The 25083-nt window shown below is 48.0% G+C and overlaps 1 protein-coding gene across 2 annotated transcripts in view; it reads left to right on the top strand.

Moving 5' to 3' along the window:
- The window catches only part of fam135b (family with sequence similarity 135 member B), a 577057-nt gene that overhangs the window by 477427 nt on the left and 74547 nt on the right, over positions 1–25083 (top strand). For both annotated transcript variants that reach the window (XR_015078967.1, XM_085992464.1), the window contains exons 11-12: positions 18180–18253; positions 22926–23080. Coding sequence is in view for 1 of the 2 variants with exons in the window: in XM_085992464.1 (XP_085848590.1) it covers positions 18180–18253; positions 22926–23080 (229 nt within the window). In the remaining variant the exon portion in view is untranslated. The remainder of the gene's footprint in view (positions 1–18179; positions 18254–22925; positions 23081–25083) is intronic.

The raw sequence follows: 25083 nt of genomic DNA on the forward strand, positions 1-25083 counted from the left end.
CTGTGATGTTCACCACAGTTGAATAGTTTTCCAACACACTCTACCAATGCTTCCACATGCCCACTTGGATAAATTGCCAGAGAGTGACTGGTGCCCATGGAGTGTACCCCAGCGAGCAGTCAAGGGACCAAAAGGTGAATGGAAAAATGAACATAAAATGAGGAAGAAAAGAATTGGAAAGCATACCGTTAGTGTAGTGGCAAGAACTATTTATGCTCTTTATCGAAAACCTATAAAATGTAGCAGTAGTTCTGGTAACTAGACCCTAATATAGTATCCCATCTCCATGGAAAATGGAAACATGGGCATTATTTGGAAAATGATTATCACCAGATAATACCCTTGCAAAATTGGGCAGCAAATGCAGCTCACACGAATGAAAGCCGAGATGCTATGTGGGCTTTCATCTTGTAGAGGCCACTGCCAGACTGTTATTAATGGAAGGGTGAAGGTGACCTGAGAACACTTGGGCCTTCAGTACTACTTGTTGATTGATCCTTTTGAATCCGGTCTTTATCTCTTTTGCAATATAATACTTTAACCAAAGATCTTATAGTAACTGTACTAACACATTTCATCCAAAGAAGCATTGCTTTTGTTAAAGGGAAATCTTTAGCATTGGCTGACATTGGCATAGCTTTCAACAGATTTATCAGCAATGTGGTGTGAGGATGTCATTCACGTCGCAGTTTTGTTTTGAATGACATTGTCACTTTGCGAATATCATTACATCACTTGCCAGGGATGTGCAGTGTCATATTAGTTAGCAGGGCGCTTTTCCTCTTTACAATGACAACCACCCGCCTCCCTCTCAAATGACTCAAAGACACCGCTCTGCCTGTAACTGAGACAGAACAGAAAGGTCCCAGGTTCAATCCTGCATTGTACTGAGTTTGTTCCTTTGGAGTGGGGCATTCATAAAGGAACTGGGGAAAATCAGCAAAAGCTCCGTGTCGTGATCACTATCTCACTGGAGCATCTCCATGAACACCAAGTGAGGGTAGAATGCAGCTTGGCAATGCTGTTGCTGCATCGTCCAATACCTTGTCGGCACTCGTGTCCAAAGTAGCATCTCAAAAAAGGACACTTGGGTGAGGTACTAGAGGTGCCACTACCTGTTGAATCGTACACTATACGGCATCTGTGGGAAAGGAGGGAGTTTCTTTTGTAAGTGCTTATATCTACTGATCCAGCTAATCGGTTGCATGACTGACTAAGACTCCTGCTCTGGAAACAGTAGCAACCTCACCCTATGCTGTTCCAATCAAATCCTGCAGTTTCTTCATTAGGAGGAATAGGAAATGAGCAAGTCTGACTTTAATTTTTTTTTTTTTAAATTAGCCAAGTACCTATTAACTGGTGTGCTATATATTAGTAATGCTCAACAAAATGTTAACTAATTTTGCCTAAGGCCAATAATTTCATTATTTCAACAACTCCCGTGCATAATATGAAACCAGTGAACAACAGGGTTAATTAAATAGCTCCGCCATTAGTCCCCAGTTTGCTGTAAGGATACAACCCAGCTGTGACTGCCTTCCAAATTTACCCATCTTCAGTATTCCCAGCACCATCCCCGCATATTCCCAGTCAAGCCATTACTGTGGCATCTTTTGGTCAGGAGAAATAAAATGACAGGAGCTTATTAAGCAAATTTGTGATTAAAAGCTGGAAATGTGTAGCAAATGGAAGAGTTTAAAGAAAGTTAACATTTCAAGTGGGCCACTTCATCATAACTGGCACAATTAGGCTGGAGAAACTCCTTTTATAGGACTAGCAAGGGCAAATCAGGACAAGAAAGCTAAGGGGAAGAACACTCTCTGAGGTGATGGCGCTACCACTGGGTCAAGGAGAGACATCTAGGCCCCAATATTAATGGGGAAGTGGAAAGGGTGCGGGGGAATCTGGTAGTAGGTAAAGAACCTGGCAAGGCTGGTGACTTGGGAGGCCCTGCCGATCTTAACAGCAGAGATTCATTTAAATAAATCATTGCAGACTCCCACCCTCCAACTGGCCAGATTGACTGCCTGGCCGATGGGCGGGAGCGGAAATTAGCAGCAGGAGGGGGGGAAGGCCATGGGCCGCTATTGGGAAGGGTGAAGGGAGCTTGAAAGATCGGGGCTGCTGTCAGGAGGAACATATAAAATTGAAACAAATAAAATTCTTAGAGGGCTTAGGAACATAGGAACAGGAGTAGGCCATTCAGACCCTCGAGCCTATTCTGCCATATACAGTAAACTCTTTTGTATCCGGCACCTACGGGACCGGGATGGTGCCGGTTAATTAAAAATTCCGGATAACGGAGAGGTGTACCTACCGAGGTACAAGAGCCCTGTTACACGGCCACAGGTACAGGAGCCCCGGTTACACGGCCACAAGTGCTGGAGTCCCTGTTACATGACCACAAGTACAGGAGCCCCGGTTACATGGCCACAGGTACAGGAGTCCCTGTTACACGTCCACAGGTACTGGAACCCCGGTTACATGGCCACAGGTACAGGAGTCCCTGTTACACGTCCACAGGTACTGGAACTCCGGCTACATGGCCACAGGTACAGGAGTCCCTGTTACACAGCCACAGGTACTGGAACCCCGGTTACATGGCCACAGGTACAGGAGTCCCTGTTACACGGCCACAGGTACAGGAGCTGCGGTTACATGGCCACAGGTACTGGAGCCCTGGTTACATGGCCACAGGTACAGGAGTCCCTGTTACACGGCCACAGGTACAGGAGCTGCGGTTACATGGCCACAGGTACTGGAGCCCCGGTTACACGGCCACAGGTACAGGAGCTGCGGTTACACGGCCACAAGTGCTGGAGCCCCGGTTACACGGCCACAAGTGCAGGAGCCCCGGTTACACGGCCACAAGTACAGGAGCCCCGGTTACATGGCCACAGATGCAGGAGTCCCTGTTACATGGCCACAGGTACAGGAGCCCCGGTTACACGGCCACAAGTGCTGGAGCCCCGGTTACACGGCCACAGGTACAGTGGACCCGGTTACACGGCCAGAGGTACTGGAGCCCCGGTTACACGGCCACAAGTTATGGAGCCCCGGTTACACGGCTACAAGTGCTGGAGCCCCGGTTACACGGCCACAGGTACAGGGGACCCGGTTACACGGCCACAGGTACTGGAGCCCCGGTTACACGGCCACAGGTACTGGAGCCCCGGTTACACGGCCACAAGTGCTGTAGCCCCGGTTACACGGCCACAGGTACAGGGGACCCGGTTACACGGCCACAGGTACTGGAGCCCTGGTTACCCGACCACAAGTGCTGGAGCCCTGGTTACACGGTCACAGGTACTGGAGCCCCGGTTACACGGTCACAGGTACTGGAGCCCCGGTTACACGGCCACAAGTTATGGAGCCCCGGCTACACGACCACAAGTGCTGGAGCCCAGGTTACACGGTCACAGGTACAGGGGACCCGGTTACACGGCCACAGGTACTGGAGCCCCGGTTACACGACCACAAGTGCTGGAGCCCTGGTTACACGGTCACAGGTACTGGAGCCCCGGTTACATGACCACAGGTACTGGAGCCCCGGTTACACGACCACAAGTGCTGGAGCCCTGGTTACACGGTCACAGGTACTGGAGCCCCGGTTACATGGTCACAGGTACTGGAGCCCCGGTTACACGGTCACAGGTACTGGAGCCCCGGTTACACGGCCACAGGTACTGGAGCCCCGGTTACACGGCCACAAGTGCTGGAGCCCCGGTTACACGGCCACAGGTACTGGAGCCCCGGTTACACGGCCACAAGTGCTGGAGCCCCGTTACACAGCCACAGGTACAGGGGACCCGGTTACACGGCCAGAGGTGCAGGAGCCATGGTTACACGGCAAAAGGTACGAGAACCCCGGTTACACAGCCACAAATATACAGTAAAACTTACCTTTGGGTTCCTGAACCACCTACTGAATTTTGCCGGTTATTAGAGAATTCCGGATAATTAGGTGCCGTTTAAACGAGAGTTTGCTGTAATAAGATCATGGCTGATCTGTATCCTAACGCCATCCACTTGCCTTGGCTCCAGATTGCTTAATATCCTTGGTTATCAAAAATCTATCGATCTGATTTAAAATGATTGAGCTAGCGTTTACTGCTTTTTGTGCGAGAGAGTTCCACACTTCTACCTTTTGCGTGAAGAAGTGTTTCCTAACTTCTCTCCTGAATGTTCCCTTGTCCTAGACTCCCCCCACCAGCAGAATATGTTTCTCTCTATCTATCCCATCAATTCCTTTCACAATTCTAAAAATCTCAATCATCACAACTTAACCTCCTCTATTCCAGGGCCTACAAGCCTTGTTTATGTAATCTCCCTTTATAATTTACCCCTTGGAGCCCTGGTAACATTTTTGTGAATCTGTGCTGCACTCCTTCCAAGGCCAATTTATCCTTTCTAAGCTCTGGTGCCCAGGACTGTACACAGTACTCCAGATGTGGCCTAACCAGGGCTTTCTATAGCTGTAGCAAAACGTCCTCCCCTTTATATTCTAGCCCTTTTGTTATAAAGGCTAACATTCTATTAGCCTTTTTGATTATTTTCTGTACCTGACTATAACATTTTAGTGATCTGTGTACATGAACCCCTAAAGCTCATTTGACCTCTACTGTTCCTAGCTTTTCACTATTTAAAAAATATTCGGATTTATCCTGTTTTGGTCCAAAATGGATGACCTCACATTTGGTGAAATCCATCTGCCACAGTTTTGCCCACTCACTTAATCTATCAATGTCTCTTTGTAATATTATGCTCCCATCTACACTATTTACCATGCCACCAATCTTTGTGCCATCAACACACTTGGATATCATAGAATAGTACAGCATGGAAGGAGGCCATTCGGCCCATCGCGCCTGCACCGGCAATGTTTGGCTCTCTGTTGTGGGGAGGAGGTGGTAAGAGTGAAAGATCAGGGCTGCAATGGCAGGTTGTGGGGGGGGGGGGGGCGCACAGTGGGAGCATGAAAGATTGGTGCTGGGAAGGCCAAATACTTCTTTATAAGGCCTGGGGGGAACTGCTGGCCCACAAGGAGCTTAAAAATAGGCAAAGTTTTCAAACTTAGCTGGGCCTCTCCTGGCGGGCAGCAGACAATGGTGAGGTTAAAAATAAGTTGCCACGCCGTTGGCATCATCGGGCCGCGATTTTGCCAGCTTTTAGCGGGAGTCTCATCCAGTGCTTGAATCGCCGCCATAAATACACCCTCTCCCGCCTAAAGTCTAAATTTGTTGAAGGCTGTTCAGAAGGAAAATGAGGTACTGTTCTTCCCATTGGTTGATAATGCTGCCATTGACAACCAAAGTTGCAGCCATCCAACCTTGACATGTAGGCTACGATTTTGCCGGCGCTCAGAGTGCGGGTTCGGAGGCGGGTCGGCTGTCAGAATCAAAATGATTGACAGCTGGTTGGGAACCCGCTCCGAACCCGCCTCCCTGTAAGTTTCCAAAGTGTCGGGTCTGCGATTTCAGAACAGACCCGACACCAAGCAGTGGGGGAGGCATTTAAGATAGTTAAATGCTTGTTAACTACTATTTTGCCAGCCTATTTCTATTTTCCCACTTTTTAACGGGCTTCACTTTGTTCGGAGATCACGTCAGGTAAGTAGGTCGGGTTCTCTATGTCTCCCCATTGCTGTGAATAGGTGACCACTGCAAAAGTGGTATGAAAGCTACCATTTCACAGCTGGTCACTTTCCAATGTCAGAAGTTTGAGCCTTCAGAACTTGGAAGACACTTTTGAGCTGTATGCAGTTTGGAAGTTTTTGGAGTAAACTCTATCCACTGTCACCTCCTTGGAGCAAGCTCTCTCACCATTGACAGATCGCTTCTGTCATCTCAATTTCAGCTGCCATCTATTCCAGCAACATCGTTGCCCTTGAAAAACTCTCACCTTGGTCCTCTGAATCCCTCCACGATCAGCCCCAACACCAACAACACCAACCTTCTCTGTAATCACCTGATGCTGCACAGGACACAGGGCATCAGCACCAGTCAACATTGCTGCCTGGGAGGCCAGCGATGGCATCACCATGGCCAGATTTACTTCACTTGATGCTATACACCCTGGCTGCCACATGATGGACCAGGTTAACATCATCCCACACCAGCACCATAAAGCATCCTGACAATGTCCAAGCCATTCCTTTCACACTCATCGCAATTGGGGGGTGGGGGGAAGATATGTCTCAACATTCACTGGAACTCAATTAGACACTTCCAAAGGTGAGCACAGATCTGTCCAATAAGGTGAAGTGTTGAAAATATAGATTTCAGTGTTTGACAACACATTAACAGAAAATTTACATGAACATTGGCTAAACCACCCAGGTGCCTGCCCTTGTGTGTTGTATGCTTGCAGTAGGTTGAGGGTGAGGGTGAGGGGTGGCTAGTGAGGTGGGGAAGTGATAATGTAGATAGAGAGGGATGGGTGGAGGTGAAAGTTAAGTTGATGTGAGTAAGGATGTGCAGGAGAAGGGTATGAAAGGCAGAGTGATGTGGATGTGATGAGTGGCAAAGCAGGATGAGGTTGAGTGTGGCTTTGCAGTAACGTTTCATGATCTACTGAGATCAATGAAAGGTTTGCGCCACTGCAGCCAGGTCGTCCTGACGACATCCCTGCTTGCGCCCTCCTCTGCAGTGTGCAACCAGGTTGCCTTGATCTCCTGGGGAGGTGTCTTCTGCCCATGGGAAGGGAAGAGAACCTCCCTGCATGCTGTGACTCCCTCTATAAGCATATGGAGGGAGTCATGGGAGAGCCTGGGTGCAGCCTGTAGGGGGTGGGGTGTGCAGTCAGCTTTGCCCTTGACTGTTTTTGAGCAGTTCGAATCGCTCCCACACCCCTGGGTTCTAGACACCGGACTTAGGTACAGGCGGTGATACAGAATTGGAGTAGACAACTGGTTTGGTGCAAGAAAACCGTATTTTATTTAGAGTCACAATAAAATTACACACTTAAATTACTGGAGTGATTACAGGCATTCAAAAATACACTTAATTAAGAATGGGGAACACACGGCACAACAAGGGAAAGTCACATTAATAATCCCCCTAAACTTGTCCCACCCCCAATACCTAACTAGATTGCACTACAAGAGCCAGGGATTATGCTCACCAATAGGGGTTGCTTGAGAGTTCGAATCCTGTCAATTAAGCTGGTTGCGTTTTTGGTGTTCGCTCTTTGTGTCCTTTGGGGCCTGCCGTTGCCACGTGGTCCCAGTCTTAGAATCTGCGAAGATTCTTCAGTTGGGTGGAGTCTGCAGATGCGGTATGGGCGCGGTTGTGGATTTCTCTGGGTGAGTACCTTCTTTTCTCCATTAGAGATAGGGAGTAAAGTCTTTGTTGGGTACTTTATCTTGTAGAGTGGAAAACTTTGGGTTTTGTTCTTCTGGTGGTAGTCTGGTCGTCGAGTTTTGTTGTGGTTGGGGTTCGGCTGGTGGTCTTCGGTGTCAGCTCGGTCGCGGTGGCCTAGATCATTACCTGTGCAGTGGTAATGATCTGAAGGTATGGTTTACCCGGCCCTTTGTTACCGCAGTGCTCGTGGTCGGTCCTCGTGTGCGGCTGCGGTTACGGCCTAGTCGTCTTTGGTCGAGCCTGCCCCACCGTGCCTCCTCGCCGTGATGTTCCGTCTGCTTCTTTGAGTTTTGAGTGACCTGGCCCTGAGCGTGTGCCTGCTTGTCGCCAACTCTTCTTTGCGTTTCGAGTGTCCCTGGTCGCTTGCTTGCTTTAGTCTGCTTCCTTCTGCTTGCCTCTGCTTACCCGGTGGGCCTACAATTATACTATTTTGAAGTTTGTTATCTGCGCGCCAAATCAGGGCTATTTCTTTGTCTAATTTTGGCGGGCTCGTTTAAGGTGATTATAGTCATTCACCTTAACTGATTTTTGGGTGGTTGTCCCGTTGCTAAATGGTCTTTAATGTCTCGGTGTTTGTTATGCATAATGTAAATCGGTATCTTCCTGGCTTGGTAGCTAGTTTGAACTGTAGGCGATTATATATGCATAGTCTTGATGGCTTTAACTTTGTGCATGATTAAACCTCTTCCTGAGTTGATTTGTTTTAAAGGGAAGAATGCGTGTTCTGTCTCCTTTAGCTGTCTGGTTTGAAATCACAAATTAAAGCTGTCTCCTACAGGCCCGGGCATGTCAAGTTTTGAGCTTTGAACTTAACATGCTTTTTGCAGGGTCCTGCCTTTAACCTTGCAGGTTTTGTCATGAAGTCCAAAAGCCATCTCCTTTTAGGGTACCCTTGTTAATAACTTGTCCTTCAGGGTCCCTTATTAATAACTTGGGAGATGTGGGAATTTTGTGAATCCTACAAACCGTGCACCTTTGTGCAGTGCTTACAGCACCTCAATGCTGTAGAATACTGACAGCAGAACTGTCAAGATCAATTTGGACATGGCCCCTTTAAGGAAGCCAGCTGATGATGCGTCATCAAATGATGTCATCAGACCCGCTTCCTATTAATTGGCTGGGAACCTCGCTGGGCGGGCTTAACAAGTCCAATCAACGAAAGATCGACTGGAGAGTGTGGGCTGCAGTAGGCAGCGGGCTGAGACCGCGACACCGACCGCAGCCGCCCCAGACCTGCCTTGGTCTGCAAAATTGCAGCCGTAGTAACTGAGGACAATGGTAAAGAATCAAAAAATAATTAAAACAAAATCAGTGGAGAAATACAAAAAGGAAGATTCACCTTTATTTTTTGTTTCTTTTTAAAAATTACATTTGCACTGTTCTAAAAATCAGAATGGAGAAACCCTACTTCTGTCCTTTGATTTTTGCCTTGTTTTTTGCTACCACTATTCACCTCTCCAGGTGCTTTCCGCCAGCTCCCAACTAAGCCAAAAGTCAGGCCACTTATTTCCAGACCTCTGCCAATACATCTCTTATTCCAGACACTGAGAAATGCTGACTGGTCTTGCTTTTTCAACTCTCACTGTGGCAAAGTGGATGGCTCCCTCTGTGATGCAGCCAAAATCAGCATTATTAAAGTTGTGCTGCGGGGAATTGATACATGAACTGGGGTTCTGAACTCTGAAGCGCAGCACATTGAAGCTTCACATATTGTCAGAAATACGATGATTTCATCGGGGAAACTGGCTTGATTGTGTTTTTTTTAAAGCTTGACAGTATTGTGTATGTGTGGGGGTGGAAAAAGGCATACAGCCGTTGACCTAGGGGTTTAACACCAGTTTTAAGTGCATGCATATCAGGACAGCTGTCAAACTCGAGCCCAGTACTCTACTGAAGTCAACACTACTTTTCAGACAAAACTGCTTTTAAAAAAATCATCAGAAATATATATATATACATATAGGTGGGAAAGCAAATTGTGTGGAGGACGCAAAGAATCTCCAAAGGGATATAGATAGGCTTAGTGAGTGGGCAAAAATCTAGCAGATGGAGTATAATGTGGGAAAATGCGAGGTTATTCACTTTGGTCGGAAAAATAAAAAAGCAAATTATTATTTAAATGGGGAGAGATTGCAAAATGCTGAGGTACAGAGGGATCTGGGGGTCCTTGTACATGAATCACAAAAAGTTAGCATGCAGGTACAGCAAGTAATTAGGAAGGCAAATGGAATATTGGCCTTTATTGCAAAGGGAATGGAGTATGAAAGTAAGGAAGTCCTGTTACAACTGTACAGGGCGTTGGTGAGACCACACCTGGAGTACTGCGTACAGTTTTGGTCTCCTTATATAAGGAAGGATATACTTGCATTGGAGGCAGTTCAGAGAAGGTTCACGAGGTTGATTCCGGAGATGAAGGGGTTGTCTTATGAAAAAAGGTTGAGCAGGTTGGGCCTATACTCATTGGAGTTTAGAAGAATAAGAGGGGATCTTATTGAAACATATAAGATTCTGAAGGGGCTTTGACAGGGTAGATGCAGAGAGGCTGTTTCCCCTCTTGGGGCAATCTAGAACTAGGGGGCATAATTTCAGAATAAGGGGGCACCCATTTAAAACAGAAATGATGAGGAATTTCTTCTCTCAGAGGTTCGTGAATCTTTGGAATTGTCTTCCCCAGAGAGCTGTGGAGGCTGGGTCATTAAATATATTTAAGGTGGAGATAGACAGATTTTTGAATGGTAAGGAAGTCAAGGATTATGGGGAGTGGGCAGGGAAGTGAAGTTGAGGCCATGATCTTATTGAATGGCGGAGCAGGCTCGAGGGGCCAAATGACCTACTCCTGCTTCAACGTCTTATGTTCTACAATTAAACCCTAAAGGAATGAAACTCCACACTTGTAATTGTTAATTCTCAGTGCCAGAGAGATTGACTGGCAGTAGTTAACACTTACCGTGTCATTAAAAGGGTACTTAGACTTGAAATGACTTGACTTAACTTTCTCTGGCGAGTTTAGTTCGTATCTACCGCGCAAATACAGCAATTTCACGCTAGTCAATGCATTTCAATGGTGAGGCAGATAGTGAGATGCTGTTTTCACTAAGCTAATGGCGGAGTGTCACAACTCAGATAGCAAATTTTGGATTTCTGAGTTGATCCACGCGTCTGCCCCTCGCCTGAAGTTGCTGTAGCATTTGTGCATAAATAACGGCGGCCATTAGTCTCACTGCTATTTTGACAGCAGAATCACAGATCACAGAAATCACAGAAACCCCACAGTGCAGATAGAGGCCATTTCGGCCCATCAAGCCTGCACCGACACATATGCCACCCGATCCCTGTAACCCCTACACCAACACACATCCCACCCTATCCCCGTAACCCCACGTATTTAATCCCCCTAACACTAAGGGTCAATTTATCATAGCCAATCAACCTAACCCGCACATCTTTGGACTGTGGGAGGAAACCGGAGCACCCGGAGGAAACCCACGCAAACACGGGGAGAATGTGCAAACTCCACACAGACAGTCACCCGAGGCCGGATTCGAACCCGGGTCCCTGGCGCTGTGAGGCAACAGTGTTAACCACTATGCCACCGTGCTATAATCCTCTTCCCGCCGCTAGGAGTCGCGTCCCTGCGCAAATCGGGGACTGACCATGATTGGCCACTTGTTTTCAGAGTTGTGGGATGCCCATGGTCAATTAGGGGGCTAAATTCGGTTGATTTGTGCCTCAGGGCGCTAACGGGGCGCAAATCAACTAGCCCCTGGGCACAGCGCCACCAGCGCCTCCCGTGAAATTCAGCAGGAGGTTAGCGGCGGCGCTAACCGTTAGCGCCGCACTGCGCCACTGACGTTGACGTCATCACCGTGCGCAGCACCCCGGCAGTAATATTGGGTGGTGCCCTCCGACTTACCGCCGAACGCTATGTCCGCCGGGGCCAGGGGGGCTTTCCTGCGGCCAGGGCGGCGCTAGTTAAAGGGGAGGTGGCAGGCGGCCATTTTTGTTGCTGGTCGCCTGCCAGCACCTGCCCCGTTGCTGTCCCTGGCCCCCATGAAGCCCTCCCATGGGGTGCCGACTGCTCTCCGTGAGCCCGGCACTCCTCTTGACTGCCGGGCTCATTTGCCGGCACTCCCGATCCCTGGTCGCCCAGCTGGGCACCGGGACGTGCTGCACCAGGCCCCTCCAAGGGGAAGAAGGCCTGCAGTACCGCGGCACGTAGTGCCACGCTATTGGCTCGCAGTGCCCCAAGAGGAACATGGGGCGCTTCCAGTAGCGCCCCTCCTCCCTTTCGGGGCGCTCCCTGGGATAATCGGCCGCGGGGGCGCTAATTTTTCGGGGCGCCCCCTGCCCCTTAGTGTTTTTGGACTGAAACTCGCCGCTGCTGACATCACTTTTCCAGTCTGATTTTATTGCTTCTTGCTGCCTTGGCTCATTCCACAGGATTTCTGCCTATGCTGCACCACCTGCAACATATTCTGAGAAACCATTATGTCCAATTCCAAGGCAAGGGCCTCCCCGTGGCTCTCGGATGAGGCGGTGCAAATGTTGTTTGAAGGGGTGACATCTAGCAGGGAGGTGCTCTTCCACTCATCTGGTAAGAAGAGGCCTCCCAAAGAAACCAAGGCTGTGAGGGTACATCTGGCAAGGGATATAACCTCCAGATCTGTATGCAGATTGGGAGAATGTTTCTGTGTATTGATGAAATGCGCTCCCTGTTGGAAAGCATTAAAATGATTTGATGCCAAAATGTTGGTGTTATGACATCTGTTCTTTCGCCTTAGGCAGTTCCGCATTGCGGGCTCCGCCGCACTTGCATTGTCAGGTTTGTGGCCTGAGTGAAAGGAGGCCAGAGAGTCATGTCCATTGTCAATGATGTCTTAGGATAGAGCCAACTTGGACAATCTATGCAAATCTGGCCATGATAAGTTAATCTCTTGCATCCAGGGCAGCCATGTGCTCGCGTGCTGCCGCTGCTGCTGGTCGATACACCGATACTCTGACCTCCTCCTGCTCCTTCTCCTCCTCATCCTCATCTGAGGAGGGCTGGAACTGAGCCACTTGCTCCTCAGGAAGCTGCAAGCCACGACGCTGTGCAATGTTGTGCAGTGCACAGCAGACCACGACTATTCTGGAGACCCTGTATGGTGTATACTGCAGGGCTCCACCTGATCGGTCAAGGCAACGGAAGCGCATCTTCAACAACCCAATGGTTTGCTCTATGATGGACCTGGTCAAAGTGCGGCTTGCGTTGTAGCGGTCTTCAGCCTCGTTAGCTGGCCTCCTGATCGGCGTCATTAGCCACTTCTTCAGGGGGTAGCCTTTGTCACCAAGAAGCCATCCGTTAAGTTGGTTTGGCGGATTGAAAAGCGGAGGAACACTAGAGTGCTGCAGGATGAGAGAGTCATGGCAACTACCACAGAACTTAGTGCAAACATGCAAGAATTCCTCCTTGTGGTTACACACCAGCTGTATTTTGAGCGAGTGGAAGCCCTTTCGGTTGACAAAGATAGCTCGGTTGTGATGGGGTGTCGTAAGGGCTACATGTGTGCAGTCTGTGATGTCCTACACCATTGGCATGCCTGCCTTATTTGCAAAGCCAACCGAACAGGCGGTTATACTTGCTTGATCCCTTGGGACCTGGATGTAATTGTGCGCCTTTGCGAAAAGGACATCGGTAACCTGCATGATGCAACTGTGGGCGGCTGACTGGGAGATGCTGCTGATGATCCCCGGAAGGAGCCTGAGGCAAAGAAGTTGAGTGCGGTGGTGACTTTGACAGCCACTGGTAAGGGGTGTCCACCCGTTCCTCTGGGCACCAGGTCTTGCTGCAGCAGTCCGCAGATCTCTCGGACAACCTCTCGCGAAAGTCTCAGCCTCCTTTGGCACTGTTGCTTACTCATGTTGAGGTAGCTCATCCTCTGTCTGTAAACCCTCTGTCGGGGGTATCTCCTGCGGCAAGGTGCCTCGATGCGCTGGCGCCTTCTGCCCTGTGCAGCATCAGGTGACTGAGCAGGAGGTTGGGGCTCCTGCTGCTGTTGCTGCTGAGCTGCCTGGTTCTGCTGCTGCTGTGGATGCTCCTCATCCTCATCTGAGGTCCATGGAGAAAGAAAACAAATGGCGCCCATGCTGCTTGCAGATGCCTCTGTTGGGGTAGCGGTCATTGCAAGCGGGGAGAGGGTTGTCCAAGGAGGTCCCACAGTTGATAGATTCAAGTTGCAGCACCTCCGACTTCGGAAGACCTTCTAAAAGTGCTCAAAGACCTTTTAAAGCAAAGTTTTGGCTCCTGCAAGTAAGTCCTGATGTAATAAACAATTTATTGTTGGAACTGCAGCTGTGTGGAGACCACCCACGAGTCAACCCGCCAGGTTTAGCTGGTTTAGGAGGGTCGTGGAATACGCTGAAACGCTCGAAAAATCACGAGGGCCTCTCAAAATAGGCTTCGAGAGGCCCTTAACGAGCATTTAATCATCTTAACTAGCGCTGTGGCCAGCTGGAGGCGGGACCATTTCCCGCCCTCCAAAACTGGCACCGGCAAAATCCCACAGAAGCGGGTTAGAGGCCCGACTTTCGCCCCCGTGTTTCAGCGTGACCTGAATCAGTTCCGCCCGCCGCAGGCGGGAATGGTTGGCGGGAGCCTAATGATCAATTATTGGCATGTTTAATCCTATTTTCAGGGTCCCTTGCAATTTTCAGCCTTTCCCCACGTAAAACACACCTGGTGGGAACACCGCTGATGAAACCTGGTGTGAACAAAGTTGGCTTGCTTGCTTTCAGCTGCAGGTCAATCAGGACTGAAGAGATTTAATCAGACAGCATTTGCAGGCTGCAGGACCTTGTTGCTGAAGGCTAGGGGCAACTTGTTGAAGGCTTAGGCACAGCTCTGGAAGGTTGGAGCCTCACACACTTCTCCAGTGTGAGCTCCTGGGAAGCCCCTCTTACCACCCTAACTCAGCGCCTCCTCAATGGAGGCATCTGCCAGAAGCATGGGAGGCCTTTTGTTCCTTCCCTTCCTGGCATTAGAGGATCTCCAACAGCAGAGGAGGCTGGAGCAACTCCAGCAGCACCAGCAACAACAGCAGCACCAGCAGGAGCGACAGGCTGCGGCTCAGCCACCTGGGGCAGCACAGGCCAGAAGGGGCCAGCGCATGGAAGGCCGTCGGCGCAGGAGATACCCCCCAAACAGGGTCTACAGACACAGGGTCAGCTACCTCAACATGACTGAGCAGCAGTGCCAAAGGCGGCTCCGACTTTCGCGAGAGGTTGTGACTGACATCTGTGCAATGCTGCAGCAAGACCTGGAGCCCAGAGCACCAGGTCGACACTCCTTACCAGTGGCCATCAAAGTCACCACCGCACTCAACTTTATGCCTCAGGCTCCTTCCAGGGATCAGCAGCAGACATCAGCGGCATCTCCCAGGTGGCCGCACACACTTGTATCAAACAGGTAACCGATGCCATCTGCCCTCGCGCACAATCACATCCATTTCACCAGGGATCGCACAAGTGTGAGGGCGCGAGCACTTGGATTAGCTCAGCTGGCAGACTTTCCAAGGGTGCAGGGCGTCATTGACTGCACACATGTGGCCCTAAGGGCACCCCACCGCAATCCAGGAGTTTTTGTCAACCGCAAGGGCTTCCACTCCCTTAACGTTCAGCTGGTGTGTGACCACAAGAAGGTGATTTTGCATGCTTGTGCCAGGTACCCTGGCAGCTGCCATGACTCCTTCATACTGCGCCAGTCTACTGTGCCTCCGCTATTCAGTCCGCCAAACGAACTTCAGGGATGGCTACTTGGAGACAAGGGATATCCTCTGTGCTCTTGGCTAATGACGCCGTTGAGGAGACCAGCCAGCGAAGCTGAGGAGCGCTACAACTCCAGCCACATTACCACCAGATGCATTATCGAGCAAACCATCGGATTGCTGAAGATGCGCTTCAGATGCCTCGATAGATCAGGTGGAGCCCTACAGTACTCATCAGCCAGGGTCTCCAAAATCGTCGTGGTATGCTGTGTGCTTCACAACATGGCACAGCGTCGTGGCTTGCCGATTCCGCAGGACCAAGAGGCTCCTCACAGTGCCACCTCGGATGAGGATGATGCTGAGGATAATGCTGAGGAGGAGGAGGACGGAAACGAGCATCCTGCAGAGGCCCACCAACCAGCGGCACCAGTGCGCGAGAACATTGCTGGGCGGAATGCTAGGAATGCACTCATCCTGGGCAGATTTGCGTAGCCTGGTACATCAAACACTGCAGCCTCACTGCTTCTTAACTGACCATGGACAGTGGCCCATGCCTACACATTCCTACCTATTTGACCAGCTTGCTGACATCTGCAAGTTATCCTAAGGCCTCTATGTGATATCCCCATTTGCCAAATGACAGACGCCATAACTGCAGCAGTTGCCACCAGATTTTTTATGTACAGGAAAATGATGGCATTAAAACTATTTACAAGACTTTTCACCCAAGTGAGTACCCTTGTGATTAGTGGTGCTTTATTTTTCTCTTACGCGTGCTCCTACGTATTGGTACCCCTGTGGCTTCAGCAGATGTGGAGGCCCCTTGTTCACTTTCCTGCTGCGCCTGTCTCGACACCTTTGGCGGGCGTCCTCTGGGGTGGCGAGCCTGTGAGGGCTCGCCAGCAGTCTGCTGCTTCTGTGGCTGTGCAGGGCTTGAGACTCCTATCTCACTGGGGTGTGGACTCCGGCAGGGCTCTGACTGAAGGCTCTGAAGTGGCATGGAAGTTTGAGCACGTGGAGAGGAGCCCCCACTTCCTTGAGATGTGCCAACAACCTCCCTCTCATGGGTCAGCTACCCCTCAGTGCCTGCAAGTGGCTGGAGAGCACCTTGCTGCACATTAGGGGGGCCATGGGGACCCGTCTCAGCACTGGAAGTCCTGCTCAGAGGGACTTCCATGAAGGTCTGGTTTCGGTGCTCAATAGATGCCCATCGCTCCTCAAGAGATGCCATTCTATTCAGAGCAGTCACCATGTTTTTGACACCCTGGCGAGTAAGCTCCTCCATGGCCGCAGCCCTCCTCTCCTCGGCCACAGCCCACCTCTCCTCGGCAGTAGCCAGCCTTACCACGGAGGCTGCCAACCTTTCCATGGTGATGCTTTCATGCACCAATGGCTCCAATAAGGCTCTGCTCATGCTCGCCATGGACTCCTCCATTCGCTCCACACTCGCAGCGACCCTGGAAACAAAACCTGTCAGAGACTCCTGCATCTGTGCATGGAGATCCATCACCTCCTCTCTTGCGGATGGACCCAGAGGCATAGGGTCGACATGCAGCTGAGCTGAGCTGGCAGAGGCCTGCGCCCTCCGACGAGGACTCTCCACTGCTGTCCCTGTCTCCACACTCTGCTGATGCTCACTTGTGAGCTGTGATACACCAGGTGACAACACTACTCTATGTCCCGAAGGTCCCACGGAGGTGTGAGTGTCTGCGCTGGTGCTGGGTGTGCTTACTTCTGCTGATGCTGCACCCTCAGAGGCTGGAGCTTCCTCTAAAGAGTCTGGCTCCAAAGCCTCTTCCTCCTCGGCAGTGGCGACGGGGGTGCCGGATGGTCCTGTGGGGGAGTAAAGGAAAGAGTTAGAGATGTGATGCCAAGGCTACTTGCACATTGGATTTGGCATATGCTCATAAGTCCAAATGATGTGGCTTCAGAATCATATCAGCAACTCATGCTATGTCAATGAGAGAGATGGGGAACTATTCTGTCACCAGCTTGCAGGCTTGCTCCTGTCTCTCCTGCCCCAGCATCCACAGGCACGTCAGCCCCAGCAATCTTGATCGCAGCTTCCTCCCAGGGGCTCAGGTGGGCGATTGAGGGTGGTCCTCCTCCAGTCCTCGCACGCTCTTGTCTATTGTGAGCTCTCTTTTCCTGCAATGAGAGAGACAAGTGGAGTTTGAGTGAGAGTGCAGGAGTGAGTGTAGAGATTGCATAGCATAGATACTTAGAAGGAGACAAAGATGTTGTGAGGCTGCAAGACCAAGGGCCGTCCCTGTGTGTTGTCAGTTGTGTTCCAAGCATCAGAGTGAAAGGCAGTGTGAGGGCTGCATGGTGGAATAGTTATGTGAATGTGAGCATAGAGAGATACGGAATGGGTAAGGGTGCATGGATGTGACTGTGAAGTGGGATGTGGAGGAAGAGATTGCTGAAGCTGAGTGCTGTTGGGGAAAGGCAATGGGGATCAGGTTAAGGGTGATGGAAACTTCGTACTTACTTTCCCTGTGCGGTGAAGGTCATGGAAGCGCTTCCTGCACTGCATCCAGGTGCGACGGGTGACTCCCACAGAGTTGATCTCTGCAGCCACCTCCATCCAGGCAGCCGTGGTCTCTTTGGGAAGCCTTTTCCTCCCTGAGCGAGGGTAGAGGACCTCCCTGTGGGCCCTTACCCCATCCACCAATGTCTGCAGTGACGTCTCGTTGAATCTGGCGGCAGCTCGGCCTCTGCCGCTGGCAGCAGCTGGTGCAGGCTCCTCTGCCATTCTGCGAGACTGGTTGAGAAGCCTGCAGAGGTGGAGAAGCTTGCTGGACACTTTAAAAGCACCACGAATGATGACATCATACTGTGGGGCTTTCTGACTGGAAATGGACAATTAGCAAGGGTGCCCACACGTTGGAACTTAATTGGCCGCTTGAGGGAAAATTGTGTGCAGCTGGCTGACCCATTTTTTTTCGGGTCGGAACCCGACATTCGGGGAACCCGATAATTTCCCGCACGATCGGGAAAATCGGGCCCTATATAAATGCAAGAAAAGGTGGAGAGAAAATTGGGATTAATGAAATTCATGTCTGTCTCTATGCAGGTAAGAAGATTCTCAGAGGCCTTCTTTTACATGGAGCACCAGAAACAGATGGCACTTACATTCCAGGAGCACATGTGAGTCTTCTCATTAATTGCCATTGCATTTGTCACAAACCCTACTTGTTAAATTAATGGTGTTCCATACTTCACAATTAAGTCATGCTTATGTGCAAGAAAGTGTGTTAGTGATGGCATGTGTTTATGCCATTTGTCTACACTATCAGTTACATTGTCATGAGCAGTTCACCAGACAGATCCTAGAGAAGACTAAAGGAAGCAACATCATTAGTCACTATTGTCTAATTCCCAGCAGCCACCTTAAGAGGAGATTTGGCAGAGGCTTGGGAGAATGGTCGTCAACCTTGAGCAGGAATGGTGCATGACCAAGGAGACACTTAATAAAGAGAGAAGGGGGGAAAAGGTGCGGCCTGGCTTTCCTTCAAACTCTTACATTTCCAGTTGCTTTTTGAACCCATTTATATTGCTTGCATCAATGGCTTTTACACTTCGTTTTTCCCATAACTCCATAAATCTACAACAGCAATTTGGAATTATATAGAACCTTCATAGGAAAAAGTAATGACACAAAACATTTAACAGGGGCATGGTGGAAAACTTACCCGGAGCCAAAGCGAAAAAGATAGAGAGATTTTCTTTTAGTAAGGACTTAAAAGAGGGGAGGGAGTTAGAGAGCCAGAGAGATGTAGAGAGGACATTCCAGGGAGTAGACAACTGAAGGTAGGCCAGTAATTCCTGTCCCAACGCGTGAGTACGGTCGGGGTACTCACGCGTCTGGCCGGAGGAAATGCCGGTTTTCAGCATGCACAGCGCATGCTGGGAAAACCGGCATTTCCTGTCCTCTGAACGAAGGGGTTCAGAGGCAGAACGCGCGCGACTGCACAGGCAGCGCGTGCGCAGTAAAATTCCTTTTTTTTTCCAAAGTTGCGCGCGTGTAAAGGCCTCTGGTCTTTACACGTGGAAAAACAAGACGTAAGTATTTAGTTTTTCAGGTAAGTGGGCTTTTAGTACAATGTAGACATTTTTTTTCCACAGGTTTGTTATTTTTAAAGAATTTACAGGATGGTAAGTTTAGTTTTAGACCCTATTTTTTAAAAATTTATTTTTTTCAAAAAATGGATTAATTGTTTAAAACATTTTTTAAAACTTATTTATAGTTATTATAATCAGTGGGATGTTTTTTAAAATTTTATTTAAAGTTAAAGTAGTGTTTTGGCAGCCCATACTTTTCATGAGTTTGACAGCTCTTACTGTCAAACTCATGAATGAGTTTCCCCTTCCCTGATTGGCTGCACAGTGCTCACCTGATCCCAGCTGGCACATCGCACTAACTACGCCGCTGGATCAGGTTAGCACAGCGCGCCGACAGCTGAACCGGGCCTGTGACAGGAAATGCAAGCAGGCCCGGGCTTCAGATGTCGGCGCGCAGGGTGAGTGCAGATCGGGGGCTTGCACGCGCGGCAAGCACCCGATCTAATTTCAGGGCCATTGTATTCAAAGACAGTGGGGGGAATTCTACAAGCGACTGGAGTCAGAGAAATGGAGAGTTTGAGAGGAGTTAAAAGACTGGTTAAAACTCAGAGATAGGAAGAGGTAAAACCAGGGAAGGTTTTACAGACAAGGATAAGAATTTTAAAATTCAGATGTTGGTGGATAGGGAGCCAATTTGGAGGGTGATGTGATTTGGTGCAGGCTGGGATACAAATAGCAAAGTTTTGTATGAGCTTCAGTTTTTGAATATTTAGGTAGAAAAAGTTAATGCTCATCTAGGACTGCATGGTAGGCAAGAAGCGTGGCAGCACAGAGAGAGTGGAGGGATCGAGAGGGTTGGTGGAAAGTCAGAGCTGGGTGTTACCAGCATGTATGTGGAAGCTACCCCGATGTCTGCAGACGATGTCACTAAAAGATAGTATGTAGATGAATAAGCGAATTATCCTTTGTGTTAATCAGGTGCCATCTGAGTTCCTTCCATACTCCTCGCTTCTTAATTTTTAACATGTCACTTGTATTTGACCCTTTTACTGCAATGAAAGATTTGCCTGGTTCAGCTTTTCGATTACCTTAATTTTAAAAAAATCAATCAGGTCACCTTGAAATCTTCTTTGGGGGAGGAGGAGGAAGAGGAATTGCAACATAGCCACTATGGATGGTGAAATCACTCTATACTGTTAGTAAGATTTAACTCCATTGCAGTGCTGTTTTTGGTCAACCTATAATAAAGATGATATTTGACTTGATATAATTTCCATTGCATTTTGACAAATGGAAGAGAATGAATTAGTCAGATGGGAAATTTCGTTTTTCTTGGCCCAAGGGAAAATAATGCAACTTTAAATTACATGAGATAACTAAAAAAAACTGTAAATGTTATCATTAAATCTAGGTGTTCCTAGAAATGATTGTGTTTCAGGCACTAAGAGCAGTGGCATAGTATCTCGTTGTCAGTGTCTCTGTTTTATCACAAAATATTTTTTTTAGATATTGATAAACTTCAAATCCTTGAAGGGAAGAATCTTTCGATTTATTTTTATTCGACAACTTCTTCAATCTCGTGGTTTGTGCCGAAATAACTGATATCCACTGGATGTTGCCTGAAATGCCATAGTTGGCATCAGGATCCTTGGGCTAGGAAAACGAGATCAGCCGGGGTTCGTGTGCCTGATCATTATCCAGTGCATCCTGCTGGAAACTCTTTGTGCACATGGATGTCACGTGAGGACAGAACACTCAATCAATAGTGGGTACTTGCATGAGGTACCAGAGGAGCTGATAATTGATGCCACTGTGCCCAAGCATAAGCCAGTGCCTTCAGTAGAGAAGACGAGAAATATGAAAGATAAGCAATAAAGTCCTCAGCACTATTGTGTCTTTACAAGGTGGAAAATGTTACTTGCTTTTAAGAGACAACCAAGAAAAGTATCAAGACTGAATGATTTTATCTAATGCGGACTCCAAAAGTTCTGCTGGATTATCGAATTTGTTAAGTTAATAGCTCAACTGACTACGAATGAGAATGAAACATTGGTTGCTTTACTTTGAGGCAGGGATAAGCAAACCTTAAGTCAAGAAAAGATTAACATAAATCCCTGGATCATGTTCTGGATGATGGTGGCTGCTGACTGTAAATGTGCCGACTTACCATTAGAGCTGTTTTGTATTACTGCTAGTCGATGAAATATTAGAACATAACACCCTGGTGTGTATATAGGCCAATAAAATGGCTGTAAGGAGAGGATGGATTGAAATCTTTGCCATTCGCACTTGCCTCCTGATATTAATTGAAGGAGAACAAAAACCTGGGTGGGGATGCTTTAAAATTAAATTGCTAACCCCCCCACACCCGCAAAAAAAACCTAAAACCAGCTTTTAGCTGTCAGAAAAGCAATTTGTTTCAACTGCAATCTGTCTCTGGCCAGAAGAGTGCCGATGCCTGCAATAAGTCCATCATTAGGCAGCTCTCATTACATTGTGCAGGAATTGACATCCTCAGTTAACAAGGTCAGTTGTGGCTGGCACTGATGTCCCTCTTAAGGACAGAGCCCCAGCCATCCCTGAGAGGAAAAATACTTCTTTAAAAAAATGGTGTACAGCTAGAAAGAAAGAACTTGCATTTATATAACGCCTTTCATTACCTCTGTATGTCCCAAAGACCTATACAGCCAAAGACGAATTTTATTTATAGTGTAGTCACTGTTGTAATGTAGGGAAATATGCCAACCAATTTGTGCACAGCAAGGTCCCACAAACAGCAATAAAATAAATGAGCAGGTAATGCATTTTTATTGATGTTGTTTGAAGGATAAATATTGGCATGGGGATACCAGGAGAAATTCTCTGCTCTACTGTGAATAGTGCCATGTGATCTTTTACGTCAACCTGATAGGACAGATTGGCCTCGGTTTAACATCTCACACAAAAGACCACACCTCAGTGCAGCATTCCCTCAGTATTATGCTGAAGTGTCAGCCTGGATTATGTGCTCAAGTTCTGGAGAGGGGTTTGAACTCAGAGGTGAGAATGCTACTACTGAGCCAAGGCTGACGGCTAAAGCCAGCCTTTAATGTGCTCATTCTCTGGTGGTGTTTAAGCCACAAAAATCAGAAAGTGTGTTGATAATTCATAGGAACAGGAGTAGGCCATTTAGCCCCTCGAGCCTGTTCTGCTTTTCAGTGAGATCATGGCTAACCTAACTCCATATACCCGCCTTTGCCCCATATCCCTTAATACCTTTGGTTAACGGAAATTTATCAATCTCAGATTTAAAATGAACAATTGATCCAGCATCAACTGCCGTTTGCAGAAGTGAGTTCCAAACTTCTACCAGCCTTTGCGTTCCACTGACCTGTCCTCCCATTACTCTATTCTACCCCTTCAGCAGTGATTTTATCACTAAAGCTAACTGCTGGAAAATCTTTGTATCATTACCAATAGGTTAAAGTAGTATCATTGGTCAGAACCTTTGCAGGCTAAGGAGGGATTTTAAGCCTGAATTAAATTTGGGTGCTGACAGAAGTCAGGTTCATTTTGTCCAGTTTCGAGAAGAAGTTCAATATTGAGAAGTTGAGACAAATGTGTATTATGTCTTTTGTGGGCACCCACCAGCCAAGCTTTATGCCAACCAGCCTTATCCTGAGACCTGCTCATCCCTACTCAACACAAATGATATTCAGTTAAGAGTTAAGAGTTTGTAAGAGCATTAAATCTCTCTTCATGCATTTCCTGCTCCTAGAATCCAAAGTCACAGTCAGACTGCGGCAGCTGTCAGAAATTCGCCCTACCTCACCAGCATGCCTCCACTGCCCATCGAGTGTCTGGATATAGATGGAGACTGGAGTAATCTTCCTATTATATTTGAAGACAGATATGTAGAATCTGTTTCCAAAGGTTTGTCATTTTTCTGATTTTTTTTTTACCTCAGCCATTCTATTACATATGTATTATATAGACAGGTTATTTTTATTTGATTATAAAGGAATGTAGCCTAGAAATTGCTGTTGGTGATTGTCGCATTTCATGATTTTTGAAAATGTTGTTACTAAGTTAAACTAAGCACAACAGAGGTTAAGTCCATAGCATGTGGTGTATGGCAATGCGGATTAGGATTTAGCCAAAAGAAATTATACCCTGCTGAAACGTCTATCCATGATTGCAGTTCTTGCCACAGCAGTTTGAGACAGTGGCATTTGTGAACACATCCCAGTGAGGACACTGGGTGATTGTGCTGGTGTGGCTTCATTCATGTGAGCCCAGCAAGGGACATGTTTCTGAGGAAGCTTGCGCCTAGCAGGATAGCAGCTGAACTAGCCAGTCCTGGGACACAGAGAGCTGGGGGAGGATCATAGGTCCATCCTTTGGCTTCCAGTCTAGCTAAGAAAGGACACACAGAAACAATTTACAAGGTCTGGTAAGGAAGGCAGACACGGAGTGGCGATTTTCTCTTTAATTCCAATTTAGTGCCAATCCATTTCAGAGAAATTACTGGTCACAAAAGTTGTATTTAGCCTGTTAACAGGGACAGTGTGGTATGCTTTGTTATTTTCTATGTTGTGAGGAATGCTACAAAATAAATTGAAATCACTGTAATCATTACTCTATGTGTTCACTATAACGTTAATCAGTGTTCCTTTGGGAAGATAAGAGAAATGCACGTGAGGACAGGTGTGAGATTACAGTATCTAGTACACATGACAAGGGTTATTCATCGCTATAACCACTCCCCTTCCCAATAGTCAATAGTTTAACAGAGATGTTAAGCCTTTGGTTTAAAGGCAAATCGTGTTTAACTAACTTAATTGAGTTCTTTGATGAGGTAACAGAGAGGGTTGATGAGGGCAATGCGGTGGACGTGGTGTACATGGATTTCCAAAATGCGTTCGACAAAGTGCCACATAATAGGCTTGCCAGCAAAGTTGAAGCCCATGGAATAAAAGGGACAGTGGCAGCATGGATAGGAATTGGCTAAGTGACAGGCAAGAGAGTAGTAGTGAAGTTTTGAAGAAGGGTTTCAACCGAAACGTCAACTCAAATTTCTCTCCACGGATGTTGCCTGACCTGCTGAGTTTTTCCAGCATTCTCTGTTGTTATTTTGGATTTCCAGCATCTGCAGTATTTTGCTATCGTAGTAGTGAATGGTTGTTTTTCAGACTGGAGGAAGGTATACAGTGGTGTTCCCCGGGGTCAGTTCTAGGACCACTGCTTTTCTTGATACTGTATATATTAATGACTTGGACGTGAGTGTACAGGGCACAATTTCAAAATTTGCAGATGACACAAAACTTGGAAGCATATTGAACAGTGAGGAGGAGAGTGATAGACTTCAGGAAGACATAGACAGGCTGGTGAAATGGGCGGGCACGTGGTAGATGAACTTTAATGCAGAAAAGTGTGAAGTGATACATTTCGGTAGAAAGAATGAGGAGAGGACATATAAACTAAATGGTACAATCCTGAAGTGGGTGCACGAACAGAGAGACCTGGGGGGTATGTGTGCACAAATCATTGAAGGTGGCAGGGCAGGTTGAGAAAACAGTTAAAAAGGCTTACAGGATCCTGGGCTTCATGAATAGAGGTATAGAGTGCAAAAGTGTGGAAATTATGATGAACCTGTATAAAACACTGGTTCAGCCCCAACAGGAGTACTGTGTCCAATTCTGGGCACCACACTTTAGGAAGGATATGAAGGCCTTAGAGAAGGTGCTGAAAAGATTTCCGAGAATGATTCCAGGAATGAGGGACTTCAGTTACGTTGGTAGACTGGAGAAGCTGGGGTTGTTCCCCTTGGAGCAGAGAAGATTGAGAGGAGATTTGATAGAGGTGTTCAAAATCATGAGGGGTCTGGACAGAGTAGATAGAGAGAAACTGTTCCCATTGGCAGAAGGGTCAAGAAC

The sequence above is a fragment of the Somniosus microcephalus genome, chromosome 7 (genome assembly GCF_052327205.1).
Source record: "Somniosus microcephalus isolate GS21.2 chromosome 7, FLI_Smic_1.0, whole genome shotgun sequence".
Taxonomy (NCBI): Eukaryota; Metazoa; Chordata; class Chondrichthyes; order Squaliformes; family Somniosidae; genus Somniosus; species Somniosus microcephalus.